The sequence below is a fragment of the Plasmodium sp. gorilla clade G2 genome (genome assembly GCF_900097015.1).
Source record: "Plasmodium sp. gorilla clade G2 genome assembly, chromosome: 14".
NCBI lineage: Eukaryota > Apicomplexa > Aconoidasida > Haemosporida > Plasmodiidae > Plasmodium > Plasmodium adleri (nom. inval.).
Window position 1 is genome coordinate 2,884,656 of NC_041706.1, and position 21,369 is coordinate 2,906,024.

The 21,369-nt window shown below is 16.1% G+C and overlaps 2 protein-coding genes across 2 annotated transcripts; one reads left to right on the forward strand and one right to left on the reverse strand.

Annotated features, from left to right (window-relative positions):
• Positions 1–4,958: 4,958 nt before the first annotated feature.
• Positions 4,959–5,454, forward strand: PADL01_1473900 (mitochondrial ribosomal protein L20 precursor, putative; the record flags this gene model as incomplete). The annotated part of the gene is made up of 2 exons (XM_028685052.1): positions 4,959–5,105; positions 5,236–5,454. 2 exons carry the CDS (start codon positions 4,959–4,961, stop codon positions 5,452–5,454), a joined length of 366 nt encoding a protein of 121 aa, XP_028541069.1.
• A 126-nt stretch (positions 5,455–5,580) lies between these two features.
• PADL01_1474000 (conserved Plasmodium membrane protein, unknown function) lies at positions 5,581–20,240 on the reverse strand (the record flags this gene model as incomplete). The annotated part of the gene is made up of 3 exons (XM_028685053.1): positions 5,581–19,299; positions 19,868–20,067; positions 20,201–20,240. 3 exons carry the CDS (start codon positions 20,238–20,240, stop codon positions 5,581–5,583), a joined length of 13,959 nt encoding a protein of 4,652 aa, XP_028541070.1.
• Positions 20,241–21,369: the final 1,129 nt, after the last annotated feature.

Genomic DNA, 21,369 nt, shown 5'->3' on the forward strand with positions numbered 1-21,369 from the left:
TCTACTTTTACTGTACTTATAAAATTATAAAAATAAAAAATATAATATATTTAAATATATATATATATAATTATTTAATACATGCTTAAATTTACACACACTAAATATTTATTTAAGCATATATATAAATATAAATATATATATATATATATAAGGTATTCTTCTATAAATATATATTTTTTTTTATATAGATCATGTCTATAAAAATAATATAAAAAAATAAAAAAACAATTATATGTATATATATGCTCATTTATTTATATAAAATATTTATTGTAAAAAATTTTATATTATAAGAATAAAAAAAAAATTAAATAAAATTTGTATATATATATATATAATGTGTATAATAGCGACCCCAAATAATAGTATACAACGTATATATTACTTGATCACTATATATAAAAAAATACGCAACTCTGAATCCGCAAAAAAAAAAAAAAAAAAAAAAAAAAAAAAAAAAATATCAAATAAATAATAAAACTATAAATAAAAGTATCAATATATATATTTATATATTTAATTAAATGTATTTTATTCATACACATATATATATTTTTTTATATATTAAAAATTAGTTACTATATAGATTAACTTAAATTATAATATATGTATGTAAAAAAATATATATAGAAATAGAAATATATATATATATTATATATATCGACATGCATTTAATTAGCTCCTTATTGTGGTGCCTTAAGGAGAAAAAAAAAAAAAAAAAAAAAAAAAATATACTTATGGTAGCTTAATATAATAATAAAATATACTAAATAATATATAAAAATAATTAAATATTATATATATTTTTATTTGTTCTCGTATTTTACTTTATTTTCTTATATATGTATTTTTTTTCTCTTCTAGTATAAAATAATTGCATGTATAAAATAGTTCTAATCTATTATATATTATATATATATATTTTTTTTTACACACTTTTTTAAATATATTATATATAGATCTATTCCTTTATTATCATACAACCACATATACATTCTATATATAATATATGATATTATGATTTATTCTATATATTAATTATAAAATATAATTTTTGTTAACTCTATGTATAATATTATTGCATCAATACGCAAAAAAAAAAAAAAAATATATTTATATTTTAATATATATATATATAGAAATATAATAATATAAAAGAAAAAAATATATGCTTGTTAAATATAGATAATATTGAATTATAAATAATTATAATATTACTAATATGATAAAATAAAATATATGGAAAAAAATAATTTAAAGGTAATCTTTTACATTCTACGTATAATATTCTTCTTGAAATACTTATTCTTATAATATCTAAATATATATTTATTTATATATTACATAATATATGTATGCATATATAATAATATAATAAAGATAAAATAAGCATAAGCATACAAAGAAAAAAGTAATATAAAAAATTCTACATATGCTACTCTTAAAATTATAAATATCAGTAAAATAAAAAAATAATTAAAATATAATAAACAGTTGATATATATAAATTTTTAATATGATATATAAAATAAATATATATATAAAAGAAAATATAAATAAAATTTTTATATTAAAATAAAAATAAAATCATTATCATAATTAAAATAATAAAAAAAAAAGGAAAAAATCATAACAAAATTTAAGATTTATATGTATTTTATATAAATAAAAAAAAATAATTAACTAAAATAATGCATACATATATATATATATATATCTTTAATTCTTTTTATTTTCATAAAAATAATAATTCTATATAAATTACTAATTGATATATAAGGAAATATTAAAGTAAAAATTTAAAGTGTGTACTTAATTATAATGTTTATATATAAATATATGTATGTAGAATCAATAAAAAAGAAATATATATATATACTTTTAAGCTACATCAGTAAATTTAATATATAAAAAAGTACAGCTTGGAAGCTTAAGGGTATATAAGAAAAAAAAAAAAAAAAAAAAAAAAGTACAACATTGGAAAAAACTAAAAATATACTGTATATATGTATATAAAATATTATAAAAATATAAAGGTATATATAAGCATATAATTATATATAGGAATAAAATACTTCGGCCTATATAAAGGCATATGAATATATAAATATATATGGAAAATTGGCATAAATATATATATATATATATATATATATATATATATATGTATATCTATATATATATATTTATATGTATATAATGGAAAATTGGTATAAATATATTATATATATATATATGTATATCTATATATATATATATTTATATGTATATAATGGAAAATTGGTATAAATATATTATATATATATATATATATATATATGTATATCTATATATATGTATATATATTTATATGTATATAATGGAAAATTGGTATAAATATATTATATATATATATATATATAATATAGATACGTATATTTATGTATATTACTATTTCTTAACATATGTTTTATATACACAAAATTTCTTCAATATATTATGAAAAATAGTACTATTTATTCTTTTTAATATATATTATATGATATTTATATATTAATTCATAAAAATCGTATTCAAATATAAAAATATATGAATATTATAGAAAGCATATAAACACAAAGGTATTATACTTTTGTCTGAAAAATAGTTTTATGTTTTTTTCTTATTTTGTTTTTTTTTCTTTTTTTTGTTATATTGTTTTTTTCTTTATTATATTGTTTTTTCTTTGTTTTTTTGTTTTTTCTTTGTTTTTTTGTTTTTTCTTCGTTTTTTTGTTTTTTTTACTTTTTTATATAAATAAAATGGAAATAATAGAAAATATTTTTAATATACAGTTAAAATTTGTGTGAAATAAAATACAAATATATAAAAATATGAAATAAAATAAAAAATTTATGATAATATAATAATTTAAGATAGAATAATAAAATTTGTTAGAATGATAAAAAAATAAAATAAAATAAAATAAAATAAAAATAAATTTATTTAAATTTTTTTTTTTTTTTTTTTAAACACACAATATTTAAATTTATAATTTTATATATATTTAATTTTTTTTTTTTTTTTTTTTTATTTGCTAAATATTCAATATTTAAATTTATATATTATTTATATATAGATAGCTTTTTTTTTTTTTTTTGGACATGTAGAATACGTTTAACTGAAGACACGTATATGATACATATGTATGCTCAATATATAGAGGCATATAATATTATAGGAAAAGATATATATGGGAAAAAAAAAAAAAAAAATATATATATATATATTTTTGAGTTATTTATAAAATTAATTTTTTTTATGTTAATTTATATATATATATGTGTTAATTTTTTATTTTTTTAATAAATATAAGCTTATATTATATTTGATGAAATACTATTTTATTTTATTTCATTTTATTTTAATTATTTTGAGCATTTTATGTTGTAGATACAGTACAAAAATAGGAACTAGAATTATGAATGTATGAATGATTAAGATATAATATATATGTATATATATATATTATAAATATTATAATACTTCTTTATTTTAATGAGGCAGAAGGAAGTTATATATGTGTAATAAATAATTTCTTTATATAATAAAAAAATTTTTTTTTTCCTTTTTTTTATAAATATATATATCATTAAAATTATGAAAAAAAATAAAAAAAAAAAAAAAAAAAAAGAAATATAAAATATATATATATATATATATATATATATATATATATATATATTTTTACCTTAAGCTTTGAATTTTATTTATTTTTTTTTCTTCTTAATTTACTTATATAAAATCGGAATAAAAAATTTATAGGGAATTCTTATTTTAATTCTTATACTTAAAATATTAAATATATTTTTTGGTATATATATGTATATATATATATATTGAAGGGTGTCACAATTTGTTCTTTAGATTGTATGGAATTATATGTGTACTGTAACACAGAATTTTCTTTTCTTTTCTTTTTTTTCTTTTTTTTTTTTTTTGTATGGTTTTCTTTCCTTTTTATCTACACATTGGAATAATATGGTTAATATATTTATTAACACATAACATATATATGTGTATAATAATTATATATAAATACAACTTAAATTGTTTTAAGGTTATTTTAGAATAACCATATATTATTTCTTGTAAAGGTTTCTATATATATTGTAATATGAAACATTTACACAAAAGGTAATACCTATTTGTAATAATATTTAAAAGAATGGAATGATTAAAGAATAAGAAAGAGAAAAAAAAAAATCATTGGAATAATTACGTTCTCCAAATATTGAACTTATTAAAAAGAAAAGATTATATGGTTTAATAAATATTATACTAATCAAACAGTTATATGTATATAATATATATTATATATATGTAATATTTTATTTTATATATTTGTAAGAATATGAAAATATTTTTATTCATTTAATTTTTCATTTTATTCTTGGGAGAACTAATTCAAATATAATTTTATTTCTTTTTCATTTTTATGTTTATTTTTTATCAATATATTTGATATATCCAATTTTATTAAGGTTCTTATAATTATTGAAACATATGACTTTAATTATATATAAATATGAATTTATGTATATATATATATCACATATATAATATATATTTATTTGTATATTTTTGTAATGCTTTTTAGTTATAAAAATTTTCCTAACTTGCTATAATACTTCAAATTGATTCCAAAAAAAAAAAAAAAAAGAAAAAAATTAAGTAAATATGAATAAATAAAAATAAAGAAAGAAAAAAAAAAAAAAAATATAGTTTATAAAACATTATATATATATATATATATATATATATATATATATTTATTTATTTATATATTTAATAATGTAATGCCTGTATAAAAAGGGGGGAAAAAAGATAATTTTGGAAATATGTAAAAAAAAAAAAAAAAAAAAAAAGGAAAATATTATTACATTAGAAATGTGTAACACTGTTATAATTAGTATCATTTAAAAATAAATGAAATAATGAAATTACCAAGAGAAGTTGTTTTTCAAGTTGCCAAAGGATTTAGAGGAAGAAGTAAAGGATGCTTTAAAATAGCAAGAAGCAGAGCAATGAAAGCTTTGTTATATTCTTATATAATGAGGCGTCAAAAATATAGGAGATTAAGAGTAAATCATACATATATCTTTAATATATAAATATATATGTGTATGTGTGTATGTGTTTGTTTTATATGTATAAGATATTCCTTTATATATATATATATATTTATTTATTTATTTTTTTTTTTTTTGAAAGGTTCATTGGATTGCTAGTATTAACAGGGCATGTAGAGAATGGAAATTCACATATGCTCATTTTATGAATAGTTTACTTAATAACAATATTTTGTTAAGTAGAAAAAGTTTGTATAATTTATGTTATACAGAACCCATTAGTTTTAAGTGTTTAATTGATGAATCAAAATATCTTTATTTTCAGAGAAGATTAAAGTTTCGTGACATATCACAGTTATGATCTGATGAAAATATATGAAATTAAATAAATAAATACATACACACAAGCACACACACATATATATATATATATATATATATATATATATATATATTTATATTTTTATTTATTTATATTATTTCATTTTTATATTGTGTTGAAAAACTTTAAAGCATAATTAACACTATCATATATATAGTCAACATATATTTTTATTTGCTCATTATCATATTTTAAACAATTTGAAGGGTCACCATTTGTTGGTTGAAAAATGGTCGAGAAATATTTATTAAGAGAATCATGATATTCATTCTGTATCATTGAAGAACATAAATTATTTATTTGGAAATTATAATTTTTAGGAGTATTAAAAAATAAATAAAAATTAATTCTTTCTTTATTCAAATCATTCTTCCATCGAGTTATATTAGAATTGTTCCTATTTTTATTATCATTATTTTGTTGTTCACACGAATTATCTGACTTATTGGAAGAATGCATATTTGCAATTGATACATTTTTATTTGTAATTAATTTATTATTATTATTATATTTGTATTGCGTTGCGTTGCATACAATTTGGATATTATCTATATTATGAACATTATTACTTTGATTGTCTTTATTATAATTATTGTCTTTATATATATTATTCTCCTTATTTATATTATTTTCCTTATGAATGAATGCCTTTCTTTTATTTTTAATGATGTTTATATAATCTGTCATAAAAATATCATATTTAAAAAATGATTTATGGAAAAAATAATATTCTTTTATATATATTGACAAATAAAATTGATGTAATATATGTATATGTATCATTAATGGGTGTATAAGTATAGTATATTTTATTAATTTAATTAATTGATTTATATATATGAGTTCTTTTTTAATTTTTGAATATAAGTTTATAAATTGTGTAATTAAAGATTCTTTATCTTTATTATGTTGAATTGTTATATATTTATTAAAATCATTATTATTTAATATTTTTATAATATCAGTTAATATAACTAAGAGTTCACAATATAAATAAAAATATTTCATATTTTTATTTTCTTTTTCATTCAATTGTTCTGTAGATGTAGTATGATTTAAATTATATGTATTAATTAAATAATCATTTTGTATTATTTTTTCATTATAATTATATATAACATTTTGTTCATCTATCATTTCATTATTATTCATATTAAAAGTTTTATATATAGATGATAGATTTATATTTTTCGTTTTGTTTTTATTTTTATCTTCTTGTTCAATCTTTTTGATATTTTGTATTATATTTATATTTTTAAAGTATTCATATATTTCATTAAGTATATATATAAAGACAAAATAAATGTTGATATCACTTGATATATATAATATAGATTTTTTAAAAATGGTTTTATTTTTTAACAATAATAAATACATATGTAAAATAGAAAATTTTATTAATATTAATATTTTTTTCTTATTTTGATTATGGATTCTTTTCATTTGTTTTGGTGACATGAAAATAAAATTAAACCACAAATTATCATTCTTATCAACATTAAGTAAAAGATTTATTAAACGTTCGTCTATAGATGTGCAATTTATAAAACATGAATTGAAGAAAAGAATAATATAATAATAACAAATTAATATTGATATATCATCTTCTTCTTCTTTTTTTTTTTTTTCTTTTAAAAATTTTATTAATACATTGCATAATTTATATATATCATTTTTGTTATCTATAAAAATCATATTGTAACTAATAAATTGTAATAAAATAAACAAAATGTTTTTGTCTCTTTCTTTATCTGTTCTGTTTTTATTCACATGAACATAATTGCTCTTACGATTATTACAACAATTATTATTATTATGAACATTTATATTGCTATATGGACATAAATTTGTATTTATATTTGTACTTATATTTGTATTAATATTGATATTATTTATATTGCTAATATTATTTATAATATAGTTAACTAAAAAATGTAAAAATTTGGATTTATTAAATTGGCTGTATAATTTTTTAATACATGAGTAATATGTGATATTCTCATTTGACATTTGTAATTTATTTGTTCCAATATCTTTTGTTCTTTTATCATTTTTCAAATTATTTATTATATAATTTTTCAGTTTTATATCTTCTCTTTTTGATGGATCGTCAATGTCTATTTCTTGATTTATAAAATGTAAATGTTTTTCATAAAATGAAAAGTCAAAAAAGTAAGTATTCATAAGAATTAAATAAAAGTTTAATATGACCATACATATATATATACCATATTCATTTTGTAGTTGTAATAAATCCTTTACATAATTATTAAGAATATCTATACAATTAAATTCATTAGAACAAAATTTATATAAAGTATTTATATCATACAATAGATAACAAGATAAAAAATGAAAAAAATTATGTATATATATATATGAAAAATATCCGATTTCTATATCGAAATTATTAATATTATTTTTAAAAAAAAATAAAGAGGAATGACAATATTCTTCTTTTATCTTATCACTCAAATAAAATTGTATACAACTCGAAATATATTTTAATATATCTTTGTTTGTAAAATAACGTAATTTTCTTAACAATATGGAAATATATTTATATTTAAATATAATATTTGAAATACTGTTATATATTTGTATTATTCTAAAGGAATTTATTGTATATAAAAATAAAAGTTTTTTATCTCTCTTAAATCTTTCCTTTATATTGAATAGTATATATATGTGTCTATCTATAAGATTATTAATATTTTCCTTCTCTTTATCATCATTATTAATATTATTATTATTTTTATTTATATCATTTATATAATTTTTATCATTTATATAATTTTTATCATTTTGTTCGTGTTGCTCTTTATTTTTTAAGGGAACCATTTTTTTTTTATTCCTATCCAGTGAAATAGAACTTACAATTTTTTTATCCTTCCTTTTTAAATAATTGCTAAATTTTTTAGGTGTACAAATATTTGCTTCTACCTGTAATTCGTTTTTTTTTTTTGGAATGATCAAATTGCTATCATTATTACTTTTAAGATTAGTGATATAATTTTTTATGGGGTTATTTTTATCAACAATAATTGTTTTTTTTTTTATTTCTCTTTTTAAATTCAGTAGTTCTTTATATATTTCATGTATAAGGAAAAAATCATGATTAAACAAAGTTGAAAAATGCTCTATGATGTGTCTACATATTTGTATTAATATATTTTCTTTGATTTTATAATTATTCGAATAATAATCATAAAAGAATAAAAGAAAAAATAATATAATATTTATTGTGATTTTATTTACAAATGTTTTATTACTTTCTTCAATATGAGAGGTAGAATACATGACACCCTGTTTATAAATATCGTAAGTAGAATGATTAATATATTGATATAGGTTATTATTATGTTGTGTATTACATATTATATGTATATTATTTGTATTACACATAGAATATGAGTTGTCTATATTATTTATATTATTACATATATTATGTTTATCTTGTTTATTTTTATTTTGCTCATTTGTGCAATTGTTTTGAATATTTGTATCTTCCTTTTTATATAATTTTTCAAAAATTTTTTTTTTTATTGTGTTACAGGAATTATAATGATCGTGTTCCTGTTCATGACTTGTTTTATTTTCTTTTATAACATATTTATTATCATTTATAATATAAAGTATAAATAAATATATAATATTATTATGAAAAATATTATTAATGACAACATTTTTTATTTTATCATCAATATAGTTATCTAAGAATTGATTCCAGTTTTTGTTTTTTTTTATGAGATTTTGATAAAATGTATATATTGTATAAACATTATGATTATTTATGATTGTGTCATGATTCCTAATATTTTTGATCTCTTCATTTGTTATATTATAGGAAGAATGTCTTTGTTTTTTATTTTTTTCAGAGTTTATATAAATAATATTATTAAAGAAAGAGGGCAATGTTAATGAATTTTTTATTTGTGTAAAGAAAATATTATATAAATCATTTAAATAAATATATATATAAGATAGAAAAATATATAATAATTTATGTATCATTTTTTCATTTTTTATTTTTTTGATATTCATAAAGCTTTTATTATTTATAACATATTTTAAATATTTTTGTAGAAGATCATTATACTCTTCATAAAATGATTCATATTTAGAAAGTAGAAGAGATAAAAAATTTTTATCTTTATAGCATATACTTACAATTAATATATAATAATAAATTTTATCATTAATTCTATTAAAAATATTATATTCGTTTTTGTATTTATTTATTAATATTAAATTAAGGAAGTTATCTATATAAAATATATTATCTTGTGTAAGATTTTTAGAATAAATATGATTAGGATTTCTAATATTGTATTTAATGTTGTTCATAATATAATAATTATTAATATGGTTGTAAGTGAAAGATTTATTATTATTATTATTATTAATATTATTATTATTATTATTAATATTATTATTAATATTATTATTCTCTATGTTTTTCTTTTTATGATTATCTTTTTGTTCAGATATATTTATACAGTTATTGAATTCTTTAGTGTGGCTATCAATATTGTTATTATGATGGTCATATATATTTTTGTGATGATTATTTTTTAAAATATATATTTCATATTTATGTAAATTATTCATTGTTTGTTGTTCATCCCAATATAACAACTTGATAAAAATTTTAATAAAATATTTCTGATAACATGATGAGGTATACATTTTTGAATAATTTTTATAAATATTTTTTTTATTTAAAAAATAAAATATCTGTTCACATAAAAAGACAATATTATCATTACATTTTTCTTTTTTTTTATTTTGTATTTCTTTATTAATTTTTTCTTCTTTATGATTATTGGAGATGAAAAAAAAAAAAGGGAAATGATCTAATGAAAAACTTAAAAGTTTAATAATAGATAAATATAAAATTTTGATTTCTTTACAATTAGTACAATATAGATGAATCATACAAATATTGTTTTTATTGATACTTGAATTTCTTTTTAAACAATTTTGATCATTAAAAATATTTTTATATAATGTTTCAGAAGATATATTATTATTTATATATATATTATTTTGTGTATCTAAATTTTGATAATCATTTTTTTCTATCTTGTTTATACAACTTTTTTTTGTTAATGAATGTTGTATGTTTCTATATTTATTTATAGTATATTCATAAAATAATTTACAATAATTTTTGTATACATCTTCATCTTTTAATATATAATTATACTTGTTTATATCATAACTACAACTATTACTATTACTATTACTATTACTATTACTAGTATTACTATTATTATTATTATTTACATTTTGTTCATCACTTTTATCCTCTTTATTTACATATGGTTCATCTTTTTTTGCTTGTTCCATGTTTATATTCTGTATATAGATGACGTATTTTAAAATTATGAAATAAAATTTTTTTAAAAATTTACAAATCTCTTTGTCTATCATATAATATTTTAAGAAATAAACCAGTATGTGTCTAGTGGTAGGACAAAAAAAGTTTTTAGTATATTCTTTTGATAGTTCATATGATAAACTTTGTATCATATATTTAAAAAAAAAAAGTAATAATTGTATATATAAAGATTCAATAATTATATCATTATAGATATTACAAAAGTTGATAAATATTTTCATATAATTATTATTTAAAAAAAGTTTTCTGAATATGTCTAAATATTTAATATCATACATATATTTAATATCATTCATATCTTTCATATCATTTATATTTTGTGTATTATTTGTTACTAAATTATTAATAGAATTATCACTATAAAAATTTTGATGTGACGATGTGACATTACTACTAAATGTGTTGTTTTTATTATTATTGTTTATATTTTCTTTTTTTTGCTTTTTTATTTTTTCTTTTAAAAGATTAATATTATTTTTGTTCATAAATAATTTATATTGATGTTGAATAAGAATATTTATATTCATATAAGAGATATCATTATTTATCATATGGATATCTAAATAAATACCTCTTGTAAAAAATACATGTAACATACATAAAATATTTTTTAAGAAGAATATATCTATTTTAAGATATTCTTTTTCATGACTTTGAAATGTAACATTTTCTACATCTATACTTTTTTCAAGTTCATACACATTAATTATATTTGAATAAATATTATTATTATGTTGTTGTCCTAAATTATTTGATTCTATATGTATATATTTTTTTTTCTTCTTAATATTATTTTTACTATATTTTGAAAGGATAAAAAACAAAAAATTAAACAGTATGGATATATTCATTTGTGATTCTTCATTTTTTTTTTTATTGTATATTTCATTTTTTATTAATAATTCATTTTCATAATTTTTATTTTCTTCATCATTTTCTTGAGTTGAATCAATGTTTATAAAATGATCATAATTCTTATAAAAATTATTTTTCATTTGGAGATAATAATTTTTATTAATTTGTAAAAAATTATATATAACATTTAATGAAAAGTTAGAAATGATATTTTTTAAAAGATTTGTATTAATAGATATATATAATAATTTATAAATAAAAAGACATAAATCTATATTTTGGGTATTAAATTTGGTTATATTATTATATATATGGATTTTATTTTCTTGATGTTTTAATAATAAATGTATATATAGACACATATCTAATATATAGATAAAATATTCTAGTAATATCATATATTTGTGTATACTTATGTTTTCATTATATTCAAAATTGTTATTATGTTGGATATCATTTTGACTATCATATTGATTATTATTATTATTATTATTATTATTATCATTTTGATGGTGATCTTGATTTTTATAAGTCTCTATTATTTTATTATATATGAAAAAGGTTAACTTATTCATATAAGGAAACATTTCTGTGTATACAAAATTTATTACTTCTAATATAGGAGTATAATCTTGGTCGAATAATTCATATATATATTTTCTTTGCTTCTTCTCTCCTTCATATTTGTAACCATTTACAGATACTTTTTTTATATTATATTCATTTTTATAATTATTATTGTCTTTACTCAGCTCGGAATAATAATTTTCATCTTCATATTCCTCCTGTATTTTATTTTTATTAACACATATTAATTGTATATAGGATATATTTAAAAAATCAAAAAGACGCTTTAAATTATATATATATACAAAATTTATATTATCATATATTGAATCGTTTATAGGAGGGAATTCCTTTATTTGTATTAATGTGTTACATATATTATGTAATTTTTTCTCTCTTTGTTTTTTTTCTTTTATATTAAAATAACATTTTATATTTATAAAAAAATAAGAATGTTTATTAGTACATATTTTTTCTTCATTATTTATATTATAATAAGTTGATTTGTATATATTGTAATTAGCATTTTGGAATGGTTCAGATATACTATTATATAAAATATGATCTGATTTTTCTTTCGAATCATTATTAATATTTTGTAATAATAAATAGAAATATTTATTTATAAATAAATAAAATGACATAAATAAATTATTGTTATTATATATTCCATTAAAAAATGATAATTCCTTTTCTTTTTTATTTCTTGTTGAATCATGAAACATATGTAAATAACTAAACTTTGTAGTAAAGAAAAAAAAAGACTTTAATTTTTTTATTATGAATAAAAAATTATTTCCTTGTAATTTTTTATATAACCATAAAGGAACAAAAAATACAATTTTGTTTTCTATATTATAAAAAGATGTCTCTATAGAATTATTCAAATTAATGTTAATATCATTATTTAGAGCGAACGTAGAATCTTTTATTATTTTTTTTTTTTTTTTATATGTTCCATAAATATTTAAGTTAAAGAATGTTACATCGTTTTTTTTGACATATGGTATATTATATAGGTTATTCATATTATTTATGTTGCTATTGACATTCTTAAAATTATGAATATCATCATTATATTTATTGTCACTATAAATATTACATTCTTCATCTTTGTGATCACCATATGGCATATATACAGATAAATCATTAACATTTATTTCTTCAATTATAGAATTTTTATAATGTTGTGAATTTTTTCTTACAACAGATACCTTGTCTATATTAAGTATAGGTGAATCTGTTGGTTTATTCATATATCCCTTTGTGTCTTTATCCTTATTTTTATATACATTCGAATTATCTTTATCAGATGGGAATAAATAATAGGGCTCTTGAAAAATTCGATACTTATATAAAAGTAATATTTTTTCATCAAATATTAAATAAAAAGTTAAACTAAAAGACAATATTCTAATAATTTCATTATCATAAAAAAAGAAACAATATATGTGTGATAAAAAAAAGTATTTGTTGTGATATATTTTTTTACATATATTGCTACTTCTATTATTTGTTATAAGTAGTAGTATTATAATTTTTAAGAGATATATAAATATTTCAATATTATATATATTAGTTTGTTCTTTAAGTAGAATTTCTTTTAATAATTTAAAATACAAATATAATATTTTATTATAAATAAGAACAAGGAAATTTTCGTAATTTTTTTTTTTTTCTTCATCATTATATATATTAGAAGTAGTACAATTTCTTAGTATATATAATATAATATAATTAAATAGATCTAATGAGCCATCTTCATTTTTACTATGAATACATACATTTGATAACATATCTGTAAGTATTTTTTCATCATATATACATTCTTTATTTAAAAAATCTGTTATATAAATATTTAATACATTTGTATTATAATTCCAGTCACTCGAATATTTAAATATATTAGTATAATTTTGGTCTTTACCTTTTTTTTTGCTAGCACCTACATCTTTTTCCTTACTTACATTAAAATTATTACTATTACTATTACTATTATTATTATTATTATTATTGTTGTTGTTGGATGTATTTGTTCTGTCCTGTGATATGTCATTAAGGCCATATATATTTCTTTCTTCTACCCCTTTTTGCATATTATCTTCTTCATTTATGAATTGCTCTTTTTTAAATTGCATCTGAAAATTATGATATGCTCTCCAAAAAATTTTTAGAGAGAATGTTCTTTTTTTCTTTTTTTTTTGAAACAAATAGAAATATACATTATGTATATTTAAAAAAATGTGCTCATAAAAGAATATTTTCTGTTTAATAGTATCGTCATTCATACAAATATGCTCTCGTTTTTCTTGATTAAAAATTGACGGATAAAAATAATGTTCATATAAAAAGTGAAAATTATTGTATACACACTGTTCATATAATATGATATATTTTTTTTTAACAAAAAATAGAAATAACATAACTCTAGAAAACATTTTAATATGAGATAGAATATTTCTTTGTTCATTAATTATATGAATAGTTTTAATCTTATTCAATAGATCAGTTAATTTGTTTTTAATATTTTCGATTATATAACCAATGTAATAATCTCTTATATCTTTTTTTTTACTATATATGCATATTTCATAAATAATATCAATAAATTCGTTTATTTGATAAGACGTTAAAAATATATTAGAAGATGAAGATTCTTGCATATTGTATGATAATTTATTTTCTATATCGTATAAATTATTTGTTGTATTTTCAACTATATCATTTTTTTCATAAATATTTATATAATTGTTTCCATTTTTATTAATTAGGGCTATTTCTTTTATTTCGTCATTTATATCATTATGTTCATTGGTATTAAAAAAATTATGTCTCACATCTTTTATGTCAACAGTTTCTTTTTTTTTTTTATCATCATTTTTATGGTATTTATTCCAACTGTTATAATAATAGGTATCATTATTATCATCATTATCATCATTATAATCATTATTGTCATTAGGGTGATTATTTTTTATTTTTTTATTTATATTTTTATTGTAATTAAAGGAATATACATTTTTGTCACATGTATCATTTTTTTCGTCATAAAAATTGTCATGATTCTCTATATAATTTAAAGGTTGCTCTTTATTATTCTTATTGCAACCATTCGATAAAAGCTTCGTTTGCTCGTCATTAATATTGAAAACAAAATTAAAAAAGAAATAAATCAGTTCATTATTGTAACTATAAATTATTGAAATAATATTATGTAAAAGTAAAATAAAATTCTTAAACAATTTGATATATTTTGTATCTGTTATATTATTATAATTGATATACTGAAAATTATTATTTAATCTTAATATATTCATTTTATTAACATCCTTTAAAGTATAAACTATATATTGATAATTATTAGTTATTTTATTATCTATACTGATATAATTTGAAAAGGAATTATATTCTGATGATAATAAAAGGAAACTATTAAATAAAACTTTTAATTTATTATCTATTAATACATTAATAATATTTTGGATAAATTTTGAGGAAAATATAGCAAAGTTTTTTATTGAAGGAACATCATTTTTTAGATCATCACTATTAATATCATTATTCTTATCAGGACATTTTACATTTTGTCTTAATTTTTTATATAATATAACTTGAAAGGGTTGGGAATACATTTCTTCAGAATTTTTATTATTATGCATATTAAATGTATAAAATGGATATAAGGAACTATTAAAATTGTATATGCTATTGGATTTGTTTAAAGTATGTGATACACATATATTATTTGTATTATTTGTATGATTTATACCATCTATTTCATCTATTTTGTCTATTTTTTCTATTTTTTCTATTTCATTTATTTCATTTTTAACATATTTTTCGTTGTGATTTATTAATATAGGGGTATTTCTCATTTGATCCATATTTTGATATCCATCAAAAGTACTGAAATATTTATAGACGAAATTATTCAAGGTAAAATAGTTGGTAGGTAAAAAGAAAAAGAAATGAAATATATTATGATAAATATTGAGAAAAGTAAATATATCTGATTCATTGTTATTATGTGAGCTATTATATTCATTTAAGGTGTCCATGTTGTTATATTCTATGTGATAATTTATTTGATCTTCCCCATCAATATTAAAATGATAATAATTATTATTATTATGATAATTTGTTGTTTCATATTTTTTATCATGGTCAATAGATTCATCGCCCATATCTATAAAAAACATATTTACTAATACATAATAATATGAGAGAAAATCATTATACTGATTATATACTTCCTTATCATAGAAAAAAAAAAAAATTTTCAAAAAATACAAAAGCTCATTATTATATATATTCAAATTAATATCAAATAAGAACGATTTAAGAACATGTACAAATTTTAGGTTTATTTTTTTCATTAATATAAAAGATACAGGAGTATAATTAATAAATATACATAATATTCTTAATATTTCTATTTGTTTCTTAGTATATTTATATGTATATTTGTAGATATTAGACTTATCAGAAAGAAAATCAATAGTACAAAATCTATTCATATCTTTTCTTGAATTTGTATATGAATAAGAATCATTTGATGACGAGCTATGTTTTGATACATCTGAAAGATATGATGAATTGTGAATATGTAATGATGATTTATGTACATTTGAATAATATTCATCAGATGTATAATTTTTGATATGATAATTGTTTTTTAAAATTTCTTTTAAATTGTTTTTTTTTTTATTTATCATATTATTATTATAAGCAATATTATTGTTATGATTGTTATGGTTATAATTTTTTTCATTTTGATTGTTTATTTTGTCATACTTATGAATTTCTTTGATATAATTTAAAAAGACTTGAAAATGCTGATCAATTATTTTTTTCTTATCATTGAAATAATGAATTAATATATTATATAAGAAGTCATATATCATTATAAAATTGTCTAGAGGGAAATTTAATGTAGAACAATTTTTACGTACAAGATATATTTTGAAATAACTATTTTTTAATATTTCTAATATATAAAAAATGATAAACTTAAAAAAATATATGCAACTATTTTTTGTTACAAATAAATATTGATATATATCATTTTGATAAATTATCATATTTGAATCATGATAATCATTACCTTGAATTTTTTTTTTCAATTTATTAAAATAAAAATTGTTAATATTATTTAATAAAATGATATTTTGTTTTTCTTTTGTTTTGAAAAATTTAGATATATCATTTTGGTTGTCAACTTGATTGGATGATATTATAAAATTGGAGAAATTATTTTCATGATTTTTTACAATATTTTCATTATTTTTATGATAATTATTAAAAAGTAATAACATATAAAATAAATTTTGTATAAGTAGAAAAAAAAAATTATTTAAATATATATTACATATACTATTACAAAGACATCCTTTATTTATATTATTATATAAACTATATACTATAATATATATTATATATGATAAGTTGTTTAAAATATTATGAATATGATAAAAATCATTAGTTATATTATTTTTATTTTGTATATAATTTTTATATATATAATGTATATTATATGAAAGTGTATATAAAAATTTATAATTAAATAAAAATAAATCTTTATTAAATATATATATGTATTCATTTAATATTTTATGTATCTCTTTATGCATATATATAAAATCATCAACACTAATTTTTTTTTTTATTATATTCATACCTAATAATTCCATATAATTATATTTCATCTGTGTGTGATAACAAAGAATATTTATCTTATTCACAAAATTGTTAATTTTATAATATATATTTTTATTATATAAATATATATGTATATTTTTATATTGATCCTCTTGTGTTGGATACCTGTATATATTTTTAGAATCAATATGAATATTATTATTATTATTATTACTATTTTTTTTTATACCTGTGGGTGATACATCTATAGAATTATTACTTGTCTTTTTTTTTATTGTATTATTGTTTATTAATTTATTATTTCTTTGATCCTTATCTGTAGTGTTATTATTTAGAAGAATATTTTTATGATTACACATTATTTTATTTATGTCTAAGAAATTTTTTTTAAACATTTCAAAGGTGTCAAAAAAATTATATAAGTAAGAAAATATATATGTATTATATATAGGTTCCATATCGTCATATATATTTTTGTGTTCTGTCTCTTGTTTTATGGTATATAATAATACATGGTTATCTGTTTTTATTTTATTTGCTTTATATTTTTTATAATTCAATAATAAATAAATACTATATTGATATATTTGATTTTTAAGAATATATAAATTATTATAATATTCAAAATCATCAGTACATAAATAATTATTTTTTGTAAATATATTAATATAATTATTTTTTTTCATTATTTGATTAATATTTTCTATATCTTTTTCATCCAATGGATTTATATTAAAAGTTCTGGATGAATTTGTATGATCACTTTCATTGTATGTATTATTCATTTTTTTCTCTATATTATTATAATTTTGATCATTTTTCTTGGGGGTTGTATCATAACTATCGATATTTAATGTACTATTTTTTGACACCTTATCTTGTGATTTGTGTTCTTCCATTTCTTGTTTGTTATCACAAATTATTATATTATTAGTTTCATATTTTTTTTGGATTACATCATGTGTATCATATGCTAAAGGAATATTATTAGGAATGTTATTAGCTACATGTGTACTAATATTCTTATCATTATTCATTTCTGTTTGATTATCATCATCAATTATGTTATCTGTATTATTATATATATTATTGAGTTCATTCAAAATATGAACAACTTGAATATATTCCTTATGACTATCTGAAATACTAGATTGATGAATACTTTTTTCAGTATTCTCATCATCTTTTGTTGATACTATATTATCATATGGTATACTTTTTCGACAGTTAATAGAATTATTTGACTTGTATTTTTCTTCATTGTTTTTAAAGTGAATTAAAAATTCATTAATGAATTTGTTTATATCCAAATTTTCGAATTTTTTTTTAATATCTTCATCCTACAAAATAAAAAAGAAAAAAAAAAAAAAAAAAAAAAATGAAAAAAAAGTGAAAAAAAACTGAAAGGTGAAGGGCAAAAGGGGATAAAATGAAATGTAAATGTAAATGTAAATGTAAATATGTATATATATGTATAAATATGTATAAATATATAAATTTTATATATTTATTTATATGTATATATATTTAATTGTATATAATTGAAGGTTTAAAAAAAAAAAAAAAAAAAAAAATTTTTATATTTATTCATATAAATATATTTTAATAAAAATATTTAAGGTGTATTATACATATTTCTATATACATATGCATTAGCTATATATTATATATATATATATTTAATATATGTGTGTATGTTTTGCATAAATAATATTAATTCTATATACAATATGGATTGATATAAATATAAATATTTTTTTAATCACATATATACAACAAAAAAAATAATATAAAATAGAATAATTAAGGGAAGAATATAATATACACTATTAAAATAATTATATTATAAAATAGAATAATTAAATAATTCCAATATGTATATTATTTTATTTTTATTTTTGTATATACCTTTATAATACATCTTAAAAATAACAGAATATCTCCCAAATTTTTTAAAGATATAAATGCGTTTCTATCATTGATATAATGAAGAATCATATAAAAAAAATAATTTCTTTTTTTTAAATCTATATCTTTGATTATATTCTTTTCATATTTTTGTATGAGCATTATCATAGACCTATCTCTAATATCATTTATGTTATGGCCTATATATATTTGTTTATGAAAAAAGAAATAAAAGAAAATGAAGATTATGAAGAAAATATATATAGGAAAAAAATTATATAATACATTATCTATTTTAAAATGTTTGCTATTTTTTTTTTTTTCTCTTTTTACCAATTTTTTGTATTAAGTTATTTATATTTTCATCATTCATTTTTTTATCATACTGGTTGTATTATACAAATAAAAGAAAAAAGAATCCTTCATAGGTGTGATATGAAAAAAGGAAATTCACTAGAAAAAAAATATATGTTTAAATAATATTTTTAATATAACTACATAGTATATATTATTGTGCTATATATTTAAAATGAATTGAAATATTTAAAAAATTATAGAAAGGTTTAAAAAAAAAAAAGAGAAAAAAGAAAAAAAAAGAGAGAAAAAAAATATATATATATATTTTTTTTTGTGTATAAATTTATTTATTTGACCTAATGTTCCATATTTTACAATGTTTATAAATAATATTCCTGTCTTAAAAAAAATATATTTAATTAAGATTGTTTTCTTTTTTACTCCTTTTTTTTAAATAATTTTATAAGAGATTTTATTAGTATAGAATCAAAAATGAATTCATTTTTTTTTTTTTTTTGGTGCATAGAAAAAGGAAAGAATCAAAGACAACAAAATAATAAGGAAAAAATAAATATATTAAAAATATAAAAAATATTTTTATAATATTATAGGTGTTATTAATTATAATACTTTTAATTTTTATATAATTCTTAAACGATAATATTTCTATTTACAGCATTGAAATTGAAGTAAAGTGAAATATAAAACATATCTAAATATAAAAATAAGAAATTATTAATATCATAAAAAAATAAAATAAAATAAAACCTATAATGGGAATATATATATATTTTTATTTATTTTATATATATTTTAAAAGGATGTTTTTTTTTTTTTTTTGGATTTCTTTGAATGAATTTTTATACATATTTTATGATTTCTATGCTAAAAATATTATTATATAATAATTATATATAGAAAAAAAATAATTTGAAATATATTTTATACAACATATAAAATATTATATATATAATAAATGTGTTTTTACTTATAATACCTTTTTCGTTTTTTCTAATAAGCTTTAAAAAAACAAGTAGTTTTTCAATAAAGCAAATGGGGTGTGTATATTTAAACTTACAAAAAAGAATTGAAAGAAAAATATATGTGTAAGTAAATATACATTGATGTTCATTTATATATGTTTTAAAAATGATAGTTATGTAATAAAATATGGTCTTATGTTAATATATATATATATATGATTT